Source organism: Antechinus flavipes, chromosome 1 (assembly GCF_016432865.1).
Source record: "Antechinus flavipes isolate AdamAnt ecotype Samford, QLD, Australia chromosome 1, AdamAnt_v2, whole genome shotgun sequence".
NCBI classification, from domain to species: Eukaryota; Metazoa; Chordata; class Mammalia; order Dasyuromorphia; family Dasyuridae; genus Antechinus; species Antechinus flavipes.
The window spans coordinates 545,176,809-545,198,065 of record NC_067398.1 but is presented as its reverse complement, the minus strand read 5'-3'; the positions used below and the strand labels follow the sequence as shown (position 1 = coordinate 545,198,065).

Here is a 21,257-nt window from a genome sequence, read left to right as displayed (position 1 = left end):
TTCCAAATTACTCTCCAGAATTACTGGATCTTTTCACAACTCCACCAGCAATGCATTAGTGTCCCAGTTTTCCCACATCCCTTCCAACATTTATCATTATCTTTTCCTGTCATCTTTGCCAACCTGAGAGATATTAGATGGTACTTCAGAATTGTTTTACTTTGCATTTTTCTATTTAGTAGTGAGTTAGGTATTTTTTCATATAAATGGCTTTAATTTCATCATCTAGAAATTGCCTGTTCATATCCTTTGACCATTTATCAATTGCAGAATGACTTGTATTCTTATAAATTTGACACAGTTCTTTATATATTTTGAAATGAGACCTTTATCAGAAACACTTGACTATAAAGATTTTTTCCCCAGTTTTGTACTTCCCTTTTAATCTTGTTTCTGTTGGTTTTGTTTGCAAACCCTTTTTAATTAAATGTAATCAAAATTGTCCATTTTGCCTTTCATATTTTTCTCTAGTTCTCTGGTCATAAATTCTTCCCTTCTCCAAAGATCTGATAAGTAAATTACCCCTTTTTTTCCTAATTTGTTTATGATATCATCTTTTATGCCCAAATCATGTGCCCATGTTTACCTTATTTTGGCATGGAATGTGAGATGTAGGTCTACGCTGAATTTCTGGCATATTATTTTCCAGTTTTCTCAGAAATTTTTGTCAAATAGTGAGTTCTTTCAGAAACTGGAGTTTGGAGGGTTTATCAAATACTAGATTACTATAGGCCTTGATTTTTGTCTTGTGTATTTGTATTTCCCTTTTAATCTTGTTTCTGTTGGTTTTGTTTGCAAACCCTTTTTAATTAAATGTAATCAAAATTGTCCATTTTGCCTTTCATAATTTTCTCTAGTTCTTTGGTCATACATTCTTCCCTTCTCCAAAGATCTGATAAGTAAATTACCCCTTTTACGAATTATTATGAAGCTATTCCAGTGATCCATCACTCTATTTCTTAGCCAGATAGTTTTGAAGACTGCTGCTTTATGATATAGTTTTAATTTTGGTACTGCTAAGCCACCATCCTTTGTATTTTTTTTTTTTTTTCGTTACTTACCTTGATATTCTTGACCTTTTGTTCTTCCAGATACATTTTGTTATTTATTTTTTCTAGTTCTATAAAATAGATGGTTTTTTTCTTGGCAGTTTGGTAGTAGTTTGCCATTTCCTTCTCTAGCTCATTTTACAGATGAGGAAACTGAGGCAAATAGGATTAAATGATTTCTTTAGAATCACACAGCGAGTAAGTATCTGAGGTAACATTGTATCTGAGGAAACATTTGAATTCAAGTCTTCCAGACTCCAAGCCTAGCCCTCTACCCATTGTGCTGCCTAGACACAGAGATGACTTATATGGGAGTACTAGAAAAGCAATAAGAAGTGTTATGGTTTTGCTTTTGGATAGTACAGAAAACTCAACCAGGAAAGAACTCTAGAGGTAGTAACAAACACAGCCCCAAATAATTCTGGGAATCTCACCTTTCTTTTTTTGGTTTCAGATTGCCTGCTTGGTATCAGTGGATCAATTTCAGCTTTACCAACGGTTGAAGTTCGAAAGAGGTAGGACCCAGTTACTCTCTTTAAAACTAACATAAATTCTAAACCACATTAACTTACATAGATGCTGGGATTAGCTGTGTACTTTCAACAAAAGTTGCCTGAAAGGCAAAAGCTCTTACTCCAGTATAAATGTTTTAAACTCTCATCTTCATTCAAAAAGAATAGCCAGACCTAGAGCAAATAAATCTTTTCTTGCTTTGGCAGTGATTTTATTTCTTTTACTTGTTCTCATTATTAGATTGTGAACTATGGGAGAGAGCAGGGGACTGTCTTTTCCCTTTCTGTAATAGTTCGTGGTATACAATGAGAACTTAATAAATGTTTATTGACTTACTGACTTTATATTATCCATGGAAGAATTTCTGCAGTGGTTTACAATATAAACACTAACATACAGGAACTGATGCTAAGTGAAATGAGCAGAACCAGGAGATCATTATACACTTCAACAACGATACTGTATGAGGATGTATTCTGATGGAAGTGGATTTCTTTGACAAAGAGACCTAACTCAGTTTCAATTGATAAATGATGGACAGAAGCAGCTACACCCAAAGAAAGAACACTGGGAAATGAATGCGAACTATTTGCATTTTTGTTTTTCTTCCCGGGTTATTTTTTACCTTCTGAATCCAATTCTTCCTGTGCAACAAGAGAACTGTTCGGTTCTGCACATATATATTGTATCTAGGATAATACTGCAACATATCTAACATATATAGGTCATATATAGGTCTTCTTGCCATCTAGGGGAGGGAGTGGAGGGAGGGAGGGGAAAAATCGGAACAGAAGCGAGTGCAAGGGATAATGTTGTAAAAAAATCACCCTGGCATGGATTCTGTCAATATAAAGTTATTATAAAAAAAACAAACAAACAAAAAAAACCCACTAACATAAAGGAAGATGACACTTCTTTTCTCAACTGATTTTACTACTTGCTATCCTGGTGTTTTCAGATGGATTCAAAATATCCACTCATTCATATTTATTGGTGTCATAAGGACTAATTCATTTCAATGAACATTTAAGTATTTATTTCATATAAATTATGTTTTTTTCCAAGAAATTTATAATTTAACAGAGGATAAGGCAAAAGGTAAAATATATTTTTTCTCAGTAGTATTTTATTTTTCCAAATACATGCAAAGATAGTTTTCAACATTCATTTCTTTAAGATTTTATGTTCCAAATATTTTTTTCCTTCTCCTCCTTTCCCCTCCCCAAGACAGCAAGCAATTTGATATGTTAGACATATACAATCCCAAAAGGTAAAATGTGATTAAAAAATAGAGCTCTAGCTAAAATATGGTTAAAATTTGATGAGGTAGATGGATTTCAGCTGGGTGTGAGGTGTTAGGGGTTAGGAGGGGGGATGGTTTAGGGAAGATTTCATTGGCTTTAATTTCGGTCTTGAAGGATTCAAGGAGTTGTAGAGACTGCATACTCTACAATATGGGGAATACCCTGCACAAATTTATGGACATAAAGAAGTCATGACTGGATCAGGCATAATGCTGGCCTTGTGGCAATGTCTCAGGAAAGAAAACAGTCTCAGGGCTACATATCTAATCTTTAGTGGAGCTTTTCCTTTTTCTTTTTTAAAAATTAGCTTTTGTTCTACTTGATTTCTTTCAGACTCTGGGCCAATGATGATTTGCATAGATATTCTGATTATAGTGTCCATGCACCAATGTGGAGATATATTCTTATTCCCCTTGGCATCTGATTGCTTGTATCCAACTACTGTAACAAAATGTAATTGTGGACTGAAGTCTCTTACTTACATGATCCAAACTGAGAAAAATTCTTGTTCTGTTGCCTAATAGGCCTTTGTATGTGCAGTACCCCTGAGTCAATCCAGTGAACTCTTGATCAATTGGCATGATTAGGGAATATGTTGTCCTAAAGGGGATTGGCTTAGAATCATTCTTGGTTTAATGGTTAGTGGAATAAATACTCATTTGGGAGTCAGAACCAAGGAACCTGGATTTAAATAATGACTCTGGTGCATACCTAACTTTGAACAAGTCTTGACCTTTCTGGGCCTCAACACTCCTATTTATTATGAAAGCTTTGTACTAGATTTGTTAAAAGTTCCTTTTCAGCTCATGATAAGTCAATGTCATGATAAGTTAGTATCTATAGGGAAGAGAGGGGAACAAAACATTTATTAAGTGCCAACTTAGCCCAGTGTAAATGTTTTACAAATATCTCATTTGATTCTCACAACAACCTTATGAAATAGATATTCTATTCCTACTTTACAGTTGATGAAACTGATATAGATAGGCTCAATAACTTGCCCAGAGTCCTACACTAGTAAGTACCCAAGCCTGGATTTGAACTCTGGTCTTCTCCAAGTATTGAAGGATCTAAGGAGATAATGGAGTCTGCAGGATGAGGAATAGTCAGCTCAAATTCTTGGACAGGCTATGAATGACTTAGCTATTCTCATAGCACAGTGATCCAAGACAATTCTAAAGAACTCAGGATGAAAAATGCTATTGATCTGAAAGAAATGGTGTAATCTGAATGCAGATCAAAGAATAGTTTTTCCTTTTCTTTCTTTCTTTTTTCTCTCTTCCTCCCTTCTTTTCTTCCTTCCTCCCTCCCTTCCTTCCTCGCTCTCTATCTCTTTTCTTTATTTTTTTCTTTCTTTCTTCCACAAATAATTAATGTGAAAATATATTTTACACGATGGCACATATATAAGTTATATCAGATTGCTTACCCTCTCAGTGAAAGGGAAAAGAAAAGAAGCAAAACTAGGGAAGAATTTGGAACTCATAACTTTAAATAAAAAAGCCCAAATGTTAAAAATTGTTTATACATATAATTGGAAGGGAAAATAAACTATTACCTTTTTTTAAAAAAAGAAAAAAAATAAGGACATAGAAGATGGTAGCTGTATATTGAGGGATTCATTTTGTTTTCAGTTTTGTTTTTTTCAAATGTTTTTGACGTGGTAGGCTAGTAAAATGACCAGATTAAATCTGTAAATTATTTATTAGCTGAAAATTTTTTAAAAATCTAATAAAAGTAAATTATGTTAAAATGATGCTGAATATTTATTCATAGAATGATAGGATTGGTAGAAATCTTAGCAATAATCTAGGACAATTCTAGCATTGTGTCTTGTATCCTTAACATCTAGTCTAGCATATAGTACATTGAATAAATGTTTAGTGATTTATTGATTGATTTTTCTTGGATCAGGAAATTGAGACTCAGGAATATTATATAATTTGTTTTTGCATTTAATGATTTATCTTTCAATGGTTAAGGATCATAATTAGCATTTAAACTTAGAAAGAGATCCTAGAGATTTAAACTCTTCATTGTAAAGGCCAGTGAGGTAAATGATTTGTCTGAGGTTTCTCAAAGAATAAGGAATAGAACCAGGAAATGAATCCTGGTCTTCTGACTCCATATCTAATTTTTTTTTTTTTTTTTACACAAGGAAGGGAACACGTATTTATTAAATACCTACTATGTATGAGGCACAGTGCTAACTTTTATCTTTAGAATCCTGGTCTTCTGACTTCCTATCTAATTTTCTTTACACAAAGAAGGAAACAAGCACTTATTAAATACCTGCTATGTACCAGGCACAGTGCTAACTTTTATCTTTACAATTTACACTTAAAAAAATAATCATCTCATTTGATCTTCATAACAATTCTGTTATGTTATTATTATCCTTGCTTTGCAGTTGAGGAAACTGAAAGAAATTAAATGACTTGCCCAGAATTACATAGCTAGTTACTGTTTGAGGCTGAATTTGAACTTAGATCTTCCTGACTCCAGGCCTACTGTTCTATCCACTGTGCTACCTAGTTGCCTCTAAATCAGTACCTGATACTTAGTCAGTTTTCAGTATGTCATAGAAGACTAGTTACTGAATGTTGTGTTAACTGGTACTCTCCTCACAGTTTACCAGCTGGAGCTAAATTGATAACTAAATGTGTTCTTCATATGAGATATCAGATTCAGCTCAGGTAATCTTGGGATTCATATCATATGAAAGGTAGAACTACATCTATGGATGAAACCTATTGGAACTAGACCTTTCTGGTGTCTTTTGGGAATAAATCCCTTTGAATACAATCTAAAGCAGACCTATGGAAGATTTAGTTCTAATTCCCTAAGTACCTCTGCAGAAGTGACCACTTTGCCCCTGTGGAAATAGAGCATGACTTTTTGTGATCAGGTTATTGAAATAAATGTTTAGAAAGATAGATTTCCATGGAGAGGGGAGAATATGGATCAGTTTATTTGTGAGAGATGAGGGAAAGAATTATTTCTACAGAGAGCTATTGAAGAGGACATATATAACATTTTTTAAAAAAAAAGCATTAAAAAACATTAGATAGAAAAAAAAATTAGCTAGATTTCATTTCTTATTCTACCATGAAAAGTTCTGTATTGATTTTTTTTCTTCAAATCACTTAAATTTTCTGAGTCTTAGATTTTTTTTATTTGAAAAAACATCAAAGGGTTTTACTGAAGTGCAGGGATTTTTAACCTTATAACTAGTAAACTTTAAAAATATTTCAATAATTATATTTTAGTATAATTCATTTTCTTTGTAATCTAATATACTTTATCTCACAATTTGAAAACATAGTTTGAGAAAGGATCCATAAGCTTTATCAGACTGTCCAAACACTAATTTATTTCAAAGAATTACATTACAGTTTTAAAAGTGTAATTTTCCTCACGGAAGATGAGCCTCCTCACTGGCTTCCTGTGGAGTCTTTCTGTTCTGATTTTTAACCTGTACAATGATTATGTGATTCTTAGAATTATCGAACTTCTAAGGGGCCATAAAGTTCTTGTCTAACCACCTCATTCTGCAGATGTGGGAATTGAAATTTAGAGACTTGAGGTTTCTCCAAAATCATATAGTTAGTTTAGTGGCCAAACTGAAATTAATCTAGAGTTCTTAGTCTTCCTACTATATCTTGCCATTTTGTTTTATGTCTACTATCTCTAAGGCCTATATCACATGTCAACTTGTCTTTTTGTCATTTGTGTCCTGTCTTATCTCTCCTGTGAACCAGTAAACTCTTTGGAGTTAGGAACCATTCAGTTTCATCTTTGTATCACTAATACTTGATAGGGTGCCTTATCTATAAATTGAATTGCAGAGACCTTTTTTTTCCCTCTAAGATACCAGGAATAACCAAATCTTTGGAATGACTAAAAATTCAGCAGCTCATAAAAGTTAAAACAGCATGTTTTATTTCCTCTGGCAATTGGAGCAGCATGTGTATACAGGGTTCCTCATGATAATAATAAAATTTCATTTAGTGCCTTTTCTGGCATAGCCCCATGATGAGGGAGAAAAGTAATAAGATGGCTTTAATGTTTACTGAGCATATGTAAAGCACGGTAACAAATAAGTGGCTTACATCTCCTGCTGATGTAGGAATGGGGAAATGGGGAAATGGTGCTGCAATGTCAGTTTCTGAAAACTGAAGAGGAAAAAACAACATTGGAATCAAGGAAATGGTCATTTTGGTTCTTAGAATATATTTATTTTCCAGGAATTAGCAGAAAATAGAAGTAGTCAGAAAAAAAACCACATGATACTACATGTTTTCTACTTCATGTATCTTAATCTCATGGACATGTAGGGAGAATCATCAGCATCACTTTATATTCTTTTATGGTGATTTGTTACTTTAGTAATCAATTGTGCTGTGTTTTCCCTAAGTAAATTCAGTAAAAAGCCTGCTTTGATTCTTCCATCCATCTTGTAAGCAAATGTCATAGTTAATCACTTCCCTACTGGGTTCATATTAGGGATTTAGTTAACTTGAAGATACACAGTTTGATTATATGTGCTGTCTCTTGGTTTTTCTCTCACCTCTTCTGATTGTTTGACTTCTGGCAATGTATTGGCAGCCAGCTCTAGATGGTGCAGTAAAGTACAGGCTGAAGAGTTAGATAAAGTCACCTTCATGAGTTCAAATCTGGCCTCAGATACTTGCTGTGTGACCCTGGGCAAATCACTTAACCTTTTTTGTTTTACTTCCCCATCTGTAACATGAGTTGGAGAAGGAAACAGAAAAGTATCCCAATGTCTTAATCAAGAAAACTCTAAATGGATTCTTGAAGAGTCAGACCTGACTGAAACTTCTGATTAATAACAGCAATATTCTTTTGTCATCTCTTCTCAGAAAATAGGAAAAGGAAATAAAAGATTAAGTATAGATCACCCTAACCTTCTTGTTTTTTAGTTGGTGAGAGGACAAGCTACTGTCAGGTTGTCCTATTAGTTGTATATTTTGGTAATCCATGCTAACCTGCACTCTTAACACAATAAAGGCATAATATAGCATACTTTTGTTATTTTCTTCCTTTGTGTAACATCATAGTAATGAACCCAATGTCTTACCTATTGTATGCAATGACTGTATGACCTTGGATACTGTTACCTAACTTCTCAGTGCCAAAGGTAACTCTGTAAGACTAGAATGTCCTAAGTTTGGGGGCCTGGAAAAAACCTCATAGGCTACCTGGTGTCCAATTCCCCTTCCTTTAGAGGTGAGTAAACTGAAACTTAAGCTGCATTTGTAGTGAAAACTTTCTCTTGAGAAATTCTTTATATTAGTGAAATCACAGCCTTTGTTTAAAAAATAAGCAAAAATGAATCCAGTATCATTTGTAAAGGTCTTCTTAAAGTGGTACCCAAATTCTCCTGTTCATTTAAGCTTCTATTACATCTCAGTATAGAAAGGAAGAAGTTTAAGCAGCATATTCCATGTTCTAAAAAATAGAATATAGGTCAGTATGGAAGAGACTAGATAAGTATGAACCAGAAGCAGTTCAATAAGTTAGCCCAGTGTTTGATAATTCCAAGATCACAAGCTATTGGTGGAAGGACTCCCAATTCTATGAGAACTGGGAGGAATATTGCAAAGTACCCTCTCAGTAAGGTTTAAACTTATACCATTGCTACTACAATGAGTTCCATGAAAAGTAAATTAAATATAAAAAGGTCATATCACAAAAAGTTAAATAACCATAATTTCATAACCAAATGAGATACAGAAAAGATTGTAAAGAACAAAATATAAAGTTATGATGATATGTAATTAAAAAGATTTTTAATGAACACAACTTGTAACAAGAATAAGTGTGTGTATAGATAGTATTTGGGGGGTGGAAAAAAGGGGGGGAGGTAAGGAGGGTAGGAGGGAGAGACAGAGGGACGGGAAATAGATAGACTTAGGGAAATGACACAAATGAATAAGCCCCAAATCTATTTCCCAATACATAAGTGATCCAAAGATATGAACAAGTGTTTTCAAAAGAAGAAAAGTAACTTATTATCAATGATATGAAAAAAATAGTCAAATCAGTTGTAATAATGTAATTGTAAATTAAAACAACTCTGATTTCTCATACTCTTCATATTAAAAAGAAAGAGAAAATGTAAAATAGTTGTTGCTGAGAATGTAGAAAGACAGGCATACTAATATATTCTTGATGGAGCTATGAATTGGTCCTACATTCTGGAAAACAATTTGGAACTATCCTAAAGATACTAAAACATTTACTAAGTTCTTTCAATGTATATTTCTAAGACTGTATGGGCTAGGTACTGTGGAAACAATGCTCACATAAAGTAGTTTCATAGGATGCTATAAGAGGAAGGCCTGTAAGCTTTGAGCTCCTTATGTTTGCCAATCTTTTTCTTTAGCATGATTTACAGAAGATAGCTACAAATCATTCAAATTAGAGTGAGGCAAGGAATATTTTATTTTGATCTTTGCTCAGAGTGTGACCTAGGCAACCACAGAGGAAACAGGTTCTCTTTTCATTTGCAGGGAATAGGTCTAAGAATCGTAAAGGTGGCCCATGTCTGACTGTGAAAGCTGCTTTTGGCCATAAGGGGAAATCTTTTAAAATATGTTTTATTTAAGGCCTGTTGTCATTAATGACCATAATATGGTCATTTCCCACTCCCTAAATTGAATCCTTTCTTGTGACAAAGAAAAAAAATTACATTTAATTATTAATTAAGCAAATTTAAGTTTTAAGAATTAAGCAAAAATATCTGATACTGAGTATGTTTCTAATTATGTTTACAGTATTCTGTCTTAGTAGTCTTCTCTGAGGCCTTCAGTTTTTTGTTTTTTTATTACTCAGATTTCAAATTTCTTTTAATAATCTTTTTATTTACACTGTAGTAACCATGCATGTTATTTCCTTTTATTTTTTGTTATTCAATCATATCCAACTCTTCATGACCCACTTGGGGTTTTCTTGGCAAAGATCCTGGGATATTTTGTTATTTCTCTAGCTCATTTTACAGATGAGGAAACAGAGGCAAATAAGGCTAAGTGACTTGCCTAGGGTCACACAGCTACCAAGTATCTGAGGCTGGATTTGAACTCAGGAAGATGAGTTCTCAACTCCAGACCTCTTTGGTTCATCTAGCTGCCCTCCAATTTGTCTAGTTAAACTAATTAAAACTGTGTCACAGTCATCTCCCTTGTTCTAGATACCATACTCAGTTACTTCTTTTGGGAGCAACAGAAATCACTTTGATTTTTATTGAACTTGATGAACAAAGATCTTTCTTTCCATCTCTTATAACCTGTTACGGAACCAATCTCTGCCCACCAGCACTTATGCAGTTGATTTGATTAAAGTTTATATAGAATTTGGATCATGTGATAAGAATTAATAGAATCTTGTTAGTTTTAATATTTTTGGCCATCTAATTTAATAATACTTTTCCCATTCTACATAGTTTTACAAAATTTGCCAGCTGTGAATTTCTGGGTTCATGCCATCAAGCTTTTTCAAAATCCTTGGGATGAAATTTGTCTTAAGTCTGGAACTGGATTTAATTAAAGTAACTAGGTGACTTCATATCATCATATTTGAGTCAAGAAGACTTCGTTAAAATAAGTCATCCTTAGATGGGTACTAATTATATGACTTTGGGCAAATCATTTGAGCATTGTGCCTCAATTTTCATATATGTAATATGAGATTAATAACATCACCTTTCTTGACATCATGAGAATAAAATGAGATCATATTTGTAAAGTGTTTTGCAAACCTTTAAACTGCTATATGTGAATTTTAGTAATTATATATTATCTTAAATTTTCTGTTAATTATATTTGTGCTATTCTTTCCAGATTAAAAATTATTTTTGTGATGGGCAAAAATCAATCAATCAACCAACAAACCTTTATTGTCTACTGTGTGCCTTGGAACTGTTCTAATTTGGAAGATGCAAAAAAGAGGCAATAGACCTTTTGAGAGCTTTCAGTCTAAAAAAGAATAAAAATAATAGCTTTGCTTTCTTTCTGTTTTCTGTTATTATTAAAACATCTGTTCCAAGCAACTAAATGATTCTTTCTTTATCCTTCTTGCTCTGAACATCCATAAAATGATCCTTGTTATTGTCCATGGTCCCTTTGTAAGCCTTGACTCAATGTGGGCTGGGCTTTGACCTTCCTTAGTCATATTCTTTATAAGAAGTGGTACTTTTCCATCATATGAGTATGTCCTTTTCAAATCTGCACTCATTAGAGAACTCCTATGTTTTTCTGTTGTTATATGGGAGACCAAGTTGAACAAATTTGCTGTGGTATTCTTAACTTCTTCATTGGAAGCTTCAAAGCCATTTGATTTTTGTGGATGTTGACTGCTAAGTAAATAGTGTTTGCGAGTAGACAGTTGCTGAAACATGTCACCCTATAGCCAACTTGTTCATGAGATTTTCTCTGAAATAAGTTCTAAGCTAGTGCCCAGAACACAGAAGTCCAGCTTAAACTGTTACTGGGCCTTCCTCTTTGGTAGGGCCTGCCAAAGCTTGTGTACCATTGGCTGGAAGTCCAGCTTAAACTGAGATTGTTGAGCCCTCCCTGTGTCTTCATCTACTCCTCCCCCAACTATCAAAATTACAAGAATAAAGAGCAATGACTCAACAAGTATTTATCAGTTCTTACTATACACCCAGTACTGTGCTAGACACAGGAGTAGCGTAGACAAAATCAGGTATGTTTGCAAGAAAACATTAGAAAATACAGTTAACTCTTCCACATTGTGGGTGTGCCCCTGCAATCTGGAAAATCTTTCTAATTTTTTTGGCCTTCCCTTCAGAAGTATAAATTATTAATTATTAAAAGATAAAATATGTTAATCTTATGTAATAACTATGCAAATACTTTATGCATTTCTGTATTCCTAATTTTTTTCTGTGTAGTCTGTTGACCTTTGCATGTTGTCTGAGATTTCTGCAAACTCCAAAAAAATTCTCAGTCAATTTTTTAAGCCAAACCCATAAAAACCTGGGATGAAGAAAGCCATAATGGGAAAGGGATAGCAGTAATAGAAGATATATAGTCAATTGGATTATAAGTCCTTGAGGTCAGAGACTAGTTCTTCTTTGATTCTGCATTCCCAGTGCCAACACAAGGCCTTCTTTGTATGTGGTAGAGTCTTAATAAATATATAAAGTAGGGGCAGCTAGGTGGAGAAGTATATAGAGCACCAGCCCTGAAGTCAGGAAGACCTGAGTTCAAATTTGGCTTTAGATACTTAACACTTCCTAGCTATGTGATCCTTGGCAAGTCACTTAACCCCAATTGCCTCAGGAAAAAAAAAAAGTAGTCTCACTAACAGAGAGAGGGAAAGAGAGTATTGTTTGCTTAATATAGGGGGCTCATAAGTATTTATCTCTAGTTTTTGCCTGAGGTCCAATCTTAACTGCTTATATTATAAAACAAATTCATCTGGAGGTCTCATTGGAATACCATCTTACTCTTTCTATAATTGAACTTTTTATAACTTCATCCTAATACTGATATTTTCCAAGATCATCTCCAATTCTTTATTTTTCTTAAGAATATCATTAATTTCCCAGATAAATTTGGAACCTTTAGAATTAACTTCTCCCTGTGAGGGATGTAGAAGACCCTTACCCAAAATGACTACTCAGAGATCCCTCAGTAGAAGGCAGAAAAGTTGTTTATTGAAAAACCTCTGGAGGATGAGCCGTTGCATCGCAAGATAAGCTCGCAGTAGGAGGGCTAAAGAAGTAGTAAAGATACATAGCTTTTGTACAAGAAATTACATCACAAGTAAGGGAGCAATGAGAAGGGGAGGGGCAGGCATCTAATTGGTTGTTGCTATTTGGGGAGATTGGAATGGAAGGTTTCTGTTTCCCTGAAATCTCCTGATTTCTAGGAAACAGAAAGTCAGGCCTTCAGGCTTAATCAAGCAGACAGTGGTCCAGCTAATAGACTAAATATTGATAAATGTCAAATACCAATAAATGTCATCAGTTCAGGTTAAGTAAATATGTTTCTAGCTGGCCAAAGCTCAAATAGATACGAGCCTGCACATATACAGGTCATAGGGGAGACACAGAAATAATAAAATACAGAAAAAGAATTCATACATTCCTGTAAGTTCTTCACCTTATCTATTCCCCACATCCCTTAACCTTGCTTCTTCCCTATTCCTCATATCCAATTGTATGCCAGGTTCAAGAAATGCTTTTTACACATCTCTCTTAACCGAGGATCATTGTGAGGATAAAATGATTTGATATATTTATGAAGTTGCAAATCTTAAAGCACTATATAAATGCTATTGTGATTGTCATTAATATTAGTAATATTAATTTTTATCAATATCATTTTAATTTTTACCATCTTTGGTTACATTTAGGCTGGATTTGTTGTAATACCTTCTTGATTGTTCTTTTCAGCTTCCATTTCTTTATACTTTCTGTCCCTCTGATATATAACTACCAGATTAATCTTTCTACCATATCTCTTTCAGTATCACTTTCTTTCCTAAAAACTCATGGCTCATTGAGTGAACTCTAAGTGATCTAGTCTCAAACTAAAGAAAATTAGTTGAATAGATAAATTCAGAATAGTTGTTAATGTTTCATTGCCAAAATATCAGCATTTCAGGTAGATATTCCTTTTTTATTTATTGCTATTGAATCATTTTTCAGTTGCATTTTAGAGTTTTCTTGGCAAAAGTAATGGAGTGGTTTGTCATTTCTTTCTCCAGCTCATTTTACAGATGAGGAAACTGATGTGTACAGTATTAAGTGACATGCCCATGGTCATCTCCTAGTAAATGACTGAGGTCACATTTGAATTCAAGTCTTCCTGACTTCAGGCTCAGTGCTATATCTACTAAGTCACCTGGCCACCTTTTTTTTTTTTCTTTTAAGAATTCAGATAAAGGTTGATAGCATGCTCATTGGCAAAATTGAAATGGGAAGGATAGATAGCAAAGAATGTGGTAGAATCCAAACTATCTAACAAGATAAAATTCAAAAAGGACAAAAGGAGTTTATCTTAGAGGTAGATAGGGAGTTGTGTCTGTAGCCAGAATCACTGTCATAATCTTTGACTCCAAAGTGATTGCACTTTCCACACCTCCCTTTCAATCAACACAAGCCCCAACCAAATCAAACCAAACTATTCACTGTTTACTGAACACTATTAATTCCTATTTCTTTTGTGCCTTTTCTTATGTCATTATTTTTCCTCATAATATCATTCATTCCATTTCCCCTGCCTCGCCCCATTATTCTTAACTACCTTTCAAATCCCAGCACAAATGCCACTCCTTACAGGAAATTTTTTCAGATTATCCTTAGCCAGAAATGATCTATCCCTTGGATATATTCCATTGCATTCTTGAGACATTCTAAATATACTGTGATTATTTTTACATGGCTTATCTCCTTTAGTAATTCTGTCATAGTTTTTCCTAGTATTCAGGAGAATGAGGGAATGAAAGATGGATATGAAGTTATTAGTCTAAGATAATGATACTTCTACTCATTTGGAAAGGAAATCTAGGTTGAGTGTCATATTTAACACTATAAAATTTGTTTTGGAGGCATTGAACTTGAGAGAGGTCAGGGGTCAGGAGAATTATGTTTGGAAATACTGCCAGGACTTCTCCTTACAAGAGAGCCCTCTTTTATGGATTCATTTTGAATGTAGGCACTTTGAAATCAGGGATTGTCTTGTTTTTCTGTTTTTGTTCTTAGATCTTATTTAGTCCAATACTTGACATGGAATCAGTACTTTATAAATACTATTTATTTCCTATTCCAGTGTCTAGGGAACTAAAGTCTCCAAAAATGGGGTACTCTAAAGTACCCCTAGAATTTGGGCAGTAAAGTCAGAAGATGACGCTCTGAAACATAAGTGAATAATCCATTTTACACTTTAGGATTAAATGGTTCAGTAGATGATCTGTTTATGTGTTACTCATGTCACTGGGGTACTTCTGAGCAGTCTTACTAAGTGAGTGATGAATAAGTAGCATCAGAGAGAATACTATAACAGTATATACATTGTAATCTTGGAAATTGGAACATGTTAACAGTGAGGAATATGAGAAGTTAGGTTTCCACAGATATCAAAACAGGATGAAGGGAGGGATGAAGTATTTTATTACTATGTATCCAGTCACCATGTAAGTCAAGGAACTAGCTAAACAAAGTTCCTGACAAAGGGGTTGGGCTTAAGCCAGCCCAGATTGGCTAGGGTCAAAGCACAAGCCTTTTGATCTATAGAATGGGTGAATAAAAAGGATTGTAAATTGACCAATTGTAGCTCTGATTGTAATTTGATAACTGTATCTAACTGTAAATCTGACCAATACAAACTTTGGGGGGTGGGGAAGGGGAGTAAGGAAGTGAATTTACAGTGCAAAGCTTGCTCCTCACTGTATTCTTGCAAGAATTGAGTAAAAGATTCTTCATTTACTCTAAGAGTATTGGTTGCAACTCTGCTCCAGAACTAGCTTGCAACCTTGCTCCTGATTCTGTATTCGAAATATCCTTCTTGGGTGGACATTTGATTCTCACAAGAATCAAATAAAAGATTCTTTTTTTTTCACTCTAAAACAGCACTAGTTGCAACTCTACACTGGGATTAGCTTGCAACTGGGGAAACAGTGGGCAGAGGCAGCTCCCTGATTCTGCTAAGTTCCGTGGGGTCTTTTGATAATATAACGATAAATGAAAACACAAGTTTTTTTTTTTTTTTTTTGGGGGGGGGCATATATGGAGTTTAAAGAAAAAAAAAGAGTCAGCCCATAAACATATCAGCATAGCAGTATGACACTGATCTATTGTGGACATGGGTTGTATAGTGAAATATAGCAACTTTGGAAAAATTATGTTCTGAATGTCATCCATCTCCCTTTTCTCTGTACCTGCTTACAAACAACTTTTGAGCAGTAATTGTTTCCCAAGTAGACTTTCTCCTTCTGGAAAGTAAAAGCTGTTGGAAATGATGTAGCCTAATTGGCAGTTCTTTCATTTGGGTGGACCAATTGGATTGTGTTTTATTGGTTATGGATCTTCTAGTGAGAAAACACCTATAACACCTTCTTTTCAATTTATAGTTCCCAAGAATCATCTCAGGACACTACAAATGTAAATTATTTCCTCAGGATCACATAGGTAGTATGTAGTATTTTGATTTATAATTTTTTTTTTGTGAGATTTTACAAATTATTTTTAGGCCAGATCTATGAAATGATACATGAAGGGAACTCTCCTAGTGAGGAAGTTACCTCCACTGATGCAGATTTACATCTCCTATGCTATTCTTAGGTACATGGTGGGGGCCCTAAGAGTGAGAGCTTGAGTGATTTGCTCAGGTTCACACAATCAGATGGAAGCATCAGTCCCTGGTTTTCCTGACTCCAAAGTCAGTACTCAATATACAGTTATGGCTATCTCTTATGAGTTTATCTAGGATGATAAAATTTTGCCAGAGCCTGATTACCTTTGAGTAAACTGTTTGAAGGAAGAAAAAAGTTATAAAAAATAAGAAGTCAATAGTGTTAGGTCAGAAGAGACGCAGGATCTTTGACTATTGGGAATTGAAGGTTCTTCTGTTGACTGTGCCTAGCATCATACTGGAAAGATGAAACATACCTATATGAAGAAAAGGTCTGACACATAGAGGCTATTTGATAAACCTGAATTTATCACCTTGATAAATATTGATTTGAATAAATTGCTAAATGAAGTTATAAATAAAGGTATGGCTTATTAGGAGTAGATTATATTAAAAACATTCAGACAACATAAATTGGAATCTGCAAGGGAAGACTTTATGGAGAAGATAGAATTTTATTAGGATCTGGGAAAGATAGATTGGATAGTCATAGAGAAAGATTTAAGGATATTTTAAATAAAAGGGAAGATTAAGCATGGCATGGGTAAATAGAAATTTATGTGTTCCAAATGTATACTTTGGAACAAGTTTTATTAAGGTAGGGTCTATAAAATTGGTTTAAAATATTTTCATTGCTTTGTTTCAAAACAATTGGTTTTCTTTGTAATTAGATGTATTTTAGTTTATGCATTTAAAACATTCTAAAAAGGGGTCTGTAGATTTCACTAGACTGCCAAGGGAGTAATAACACACACAAAAAGTTAAGAATATCTGTTCTGGAATTTGTGTAAGCAAAGATTTTCATTTCAAAATTTTCCTATTTACCCCCAATTTTTTTTTCTATCATTGTATGAATGAGTCTGTCTCTCAGCATTGCAGATAGCCTGAGGATAATGCCAGTGATTTTTCATCAACCTTTTTACTACTTAATGCCATTGCCTTGAGGTTTCTGATTGTTATAAGAATTGTTGGCTTAATTTCAGGATTTTTTTTTTAATCCATTACTATTTGCCAGTGTAGTTTTTAAGTCTGGGCCTGATTTATTTGCATAGGAAAATCTTTTCTGCCTTTCATCTACATTTAATCATCCTTCTTCCCTCATGCTTTCAGCGCCTCTATGGCTTTAAAGGAATTGCTACTAAAGGGTAGAAGCTGAAGCAAGAGACATAAATTCTAGATCCAGTTAACTTTCTGACTGGTGCAAGTTATCCTTTAGCTTCTTTATATGTAAAATAAAATATATTTTTAAAAAAAATTTATATTAATTAGAGATGGTTTAGTCTCCTAATTTTGTGTTTGTGGAATCTGAGGCACAGAGTAGTGAAGATATTTTTCCAAGGATAGACAACTAAGTCAGTAGCAGAAATGGCACTGGAAAGCAGGATTTTTGATTCAGCGTGCCATTCTTTCTATACTTTTTAAAAACAATTTAATTACAATTTTTTGTCACTTTGAATTTTATTAATGTTTTGATTTCACATTGCATATATATTTATAGATTACTCCTACTTATAAGAGTTCTCTTATAACAAAGTCAAATAGGAAAAAATTAATACCTCATCCATTTTTCCTTACAGGGAGGGGGTCACACAGTACAAAGAATACTGACTTTTCAGTCAGAGGACTTTAGTTCAAACCTCTTTGTTTTTGTTTGTTTGTTTTGTTTTGTTTTTGCTACATATGTGTACTTGAGCAAATCAGAAATGCTCCAACTTTAATTCTTTCAACTATAAAATGGGGAGGTGTGGTGAGCTTTTTCTTCTCAAAACTCAGCCAGGTGATAAAAGTTAAGATCTTTTATTATCTCCAATATAGCCCGGTTAGCTTAGAGGCCTATCTCTCTGCTTGGTTCCAAGAGCTCCCTCCGAATGTCGCCAAATCCAAAGGTTTTGTCCTTCAGCCTCTGCCTCTGCTTTCTTCAGCCTCCAGCCAGCTCCACTCTTCATGTCATTCGGTGAAATCTGATCGAGAGCCTCTGTCTGTTTCTTTTATACAAGAGGGAGGAATTGTGGGATACGAGAGAGAGGGATTATGGGTTTTCTCCCATAGTGCTCTCTGGCCCTAAGAGCTTTAAAGGAGGTGTGAATTCCCAAAGTGACAAAATTTACTTTGTGAAGCTGGCATACTTGTGAACTCCAATGAGTAAAGGTGCAAATACAAGCATTGTACTAATTAGTTCTACTTAGTACCTTGTTTCAGGTTCTGCCCAAAACATCTTCTTGTAAGATTAGATCAACTCTAATTAGTTAGCAGTTTGTAAGGATTCCAACAGGGAGGAGAAGAGATAAATTTGATCCTCAAGGTCCCTTAACCTTGAAGATATTTCTGTATGTAAGAAAGTATGAATTTGGAAGATCTTTTGAATGGATTTGATGCCTAGAATGACATCACACTCATTAAATCAGACAGTTGATGTGGTCTTTCTATAAACTATAGGTGTAGACAAAGGGGTTCAAGCTTCCTGTTTCTAGTGTAGAAGGCTACACATAACAGCTGCATTTGGTGCCAGAGTGGAGTTCCACCTTGCTTTTCTTCTCATTTTGTCCCCTCTCATTTCTGAATGAATATTAGTCACCAGGAGATAATGCTTTGAGTACTATTACTTAACTCTTTCTTACTCATTGCCAGAGGTGGTAGAGGAATTAATAAATTCTGAATCAAGACTTTAAAAAAGAAAATTATATTTCTGATCAAAATTTCTAAACATTGTGGTATATATTTAGTTGTGTAAAACTCTGCTATCTCATTTGGGATTTTCTTGGTAAAGAAACTGAGGTAGTTTGCCATTTCCTTTTCCAGTTCTATTTATAGGTGAGGAAACTGAAATAAACTGGGTGAAGTGATTTGTCCAGGATCACAATTAGTAAGTGTCTGAATTAGATTTGAACATTCTGATCATCTTGACTTCAGAAACAGTGTTCTATCCATTGTACCATCTAACTGCTATATAATCCATAGCACAGTTTAATTGCCACTTTCTATATGAGACTTTACCTCAATTTGCACTCTCCCAACCCCCCAAAGTCATATATGTGTGTGTATGTATATTGTGTGTGAGTGTGTGTGTGTGTGTGTGTGTGTGTAAGATATATGCCAATGTTTTTCTTCTCTCACTCTTCTCTCCCCCATATCCTTCTTGAGGGCAGAGTTTTAGGGTTTTTGTGGGGTTTTAAATTTTCAGATCTCCAGTGCCTACCACAGTGTGTAGTTAATAATAATCTCTTGTTTGTTGAATGGACGTCTCTTTTCTTTACCAAATATAAGTTTGGTCTTTTAAACTATCATTTTTTTTCTCAATTAAGTTAAAAGCAATTTTTAACATTCATTTTAAAAAAAAGTGAGTCCCAAATTCCCTCCCTTCCTTCTTTTCCCCCCTTTCCTTCTTGAGAAGGAAAAGCAATCTGATACAGATTATATATATGAAGTCATGCAAAACCTATTTCGATTAAATAAAAGTTTGAACACAGAGCTCATATTCATCTTTTATAACACTGTAATACCTAGTACAGGGCTTCATATGCTGTAGGCACTCATTAAATGTTGATTGAGTTGAATACATGTCAGAGGTTGGTTTGTTTAGTGTGTTGGAACATTATGTTCATAAAGCTTACCTTATGCTATAACTCCTCACCTCCTCCTATACCCACCACAGACCAGTTTCCTTGATTTGGTTCCAAGTTTAAATAAATATGTGCCTAAGAAGTATGGACACATCTTTAACCACTATAAGAGCCAAGGGAGTTTTAAAGGTAGAATAATTTTGGAGATTGTTTTATTGTTTCATTTCTAACCTTTTTTTTTGGGAGGGATGCATCAGAGGAAAGATATAAGGCGAGGGAAAGAGTTATTTCCCATTTCCTTGAAATGATGAGATCATGGGTAGTAGAGATTGGAGAAGTTATCAGAATGACAAAGTCTCAGTCATAGGCAATGGAAGTTGGAAATGGAATAGCCACTAGAAGATTCTGTAGCAGATGCATATGATACAGTAATATAGAGTAAAATAACTTTATGAATGAAGTAGCTAGGTGGCACAGTGGCTAGAGTACCTGGTCTATCTACCTCTCACCCAGTTCTTACCCATGGCTCTAATAAACTGTAGCATGTGCCATAGCCACACCCTGACCACTTTAATAGCAGATGGACTAAAGTATGTTGAAAATAAACAATAGCCCTAAAATCTCTTGATGAGTTAAGGAAATGTCTATCCCAGGTACATGAAGACTTTTGTTCCAATGAACAAAGAGATAGTGGTGTTTCCAATGAAGCAGGCAACTTAGAGCACTTGGAGCTTGGTCGGTCATCAAAGCCAAGATCATTTGCTGCATCCTGAACCATCATCAGTCATTTGACGTCTGTTTTTCCACTGAACATTGAGGAGTGGAGGAGAGAGACTGATGACTTTGTGCAGCTCTGCCTCACTTAAGTCTAGTTTACTTACTAGTTAAAACTTCCCTCTGTGATGTCTTTAGTCCTTATCAAAAAATGAAGAATAAACAACTACTGCATACTGAAAAACGATTCTTAACTACTTTCATTGAAGATCTACCATAAAGTATTAGATCAGGGTTCCTTTTAGAGTTTGTAACTCTTACTTTTTTTTCAGGCCTCACTCTTTCATTTTTTGTCCTAGGAGGATATTGTTACATGGAAGACTGTTGATGATTTCAATTTAATGAAATACATTAAACATTAGAAGTACCTATTTTGTTCCAGGCTGACACTATGTGTGAGCAAAATGCTCTTTTTAAAGTTGTCTTTGTAGGGGCACCTAGGTAGTTCAGTGGATAGAGCACCTACCCTAAAGTCAGGAGGATCTGAGTTCAAATCTGGCCTCTTAATACTTCCTAGCAGTGGGCAAGTCACTTAATCCCAATTGCCTCAGAAAAAAAAATTGTCTGTATAGAACATAAATATCATCTATTTAAGAATTTAGTGCTGTAGATATTGTTTGTGAAAACCTGCCTATTTCCTTCTCAAAATTATTT

The 21,257-nt window shown here is 34.5% G+C and overlaps 1 protein-coding gene across 2 annotated transcripts in view; it reads left to right on the top strand.

Annotated features, from left to right (window-relative positions):
• RNF144B (ring finger protein 144B) overlaps window positions 1–21,257 on the top strand; it is a 140,582-nt gene that overhangs the window by 96,588 nt on the left and 22,737 nt on the right. For both annotated transcript variants that reach the window (XM_051970627.1, XM_051970626.1), the window contains exon 4: window positions 1,504–1,564. In XM_051970627.1, coding sequence (XP_051826587.1) covers window positions 1,504–1,564 — 61 coding nt within the window. The remainder of the gene's footprint in view (window positions 1–1,503; window positions 1,565–21,257) is intronic.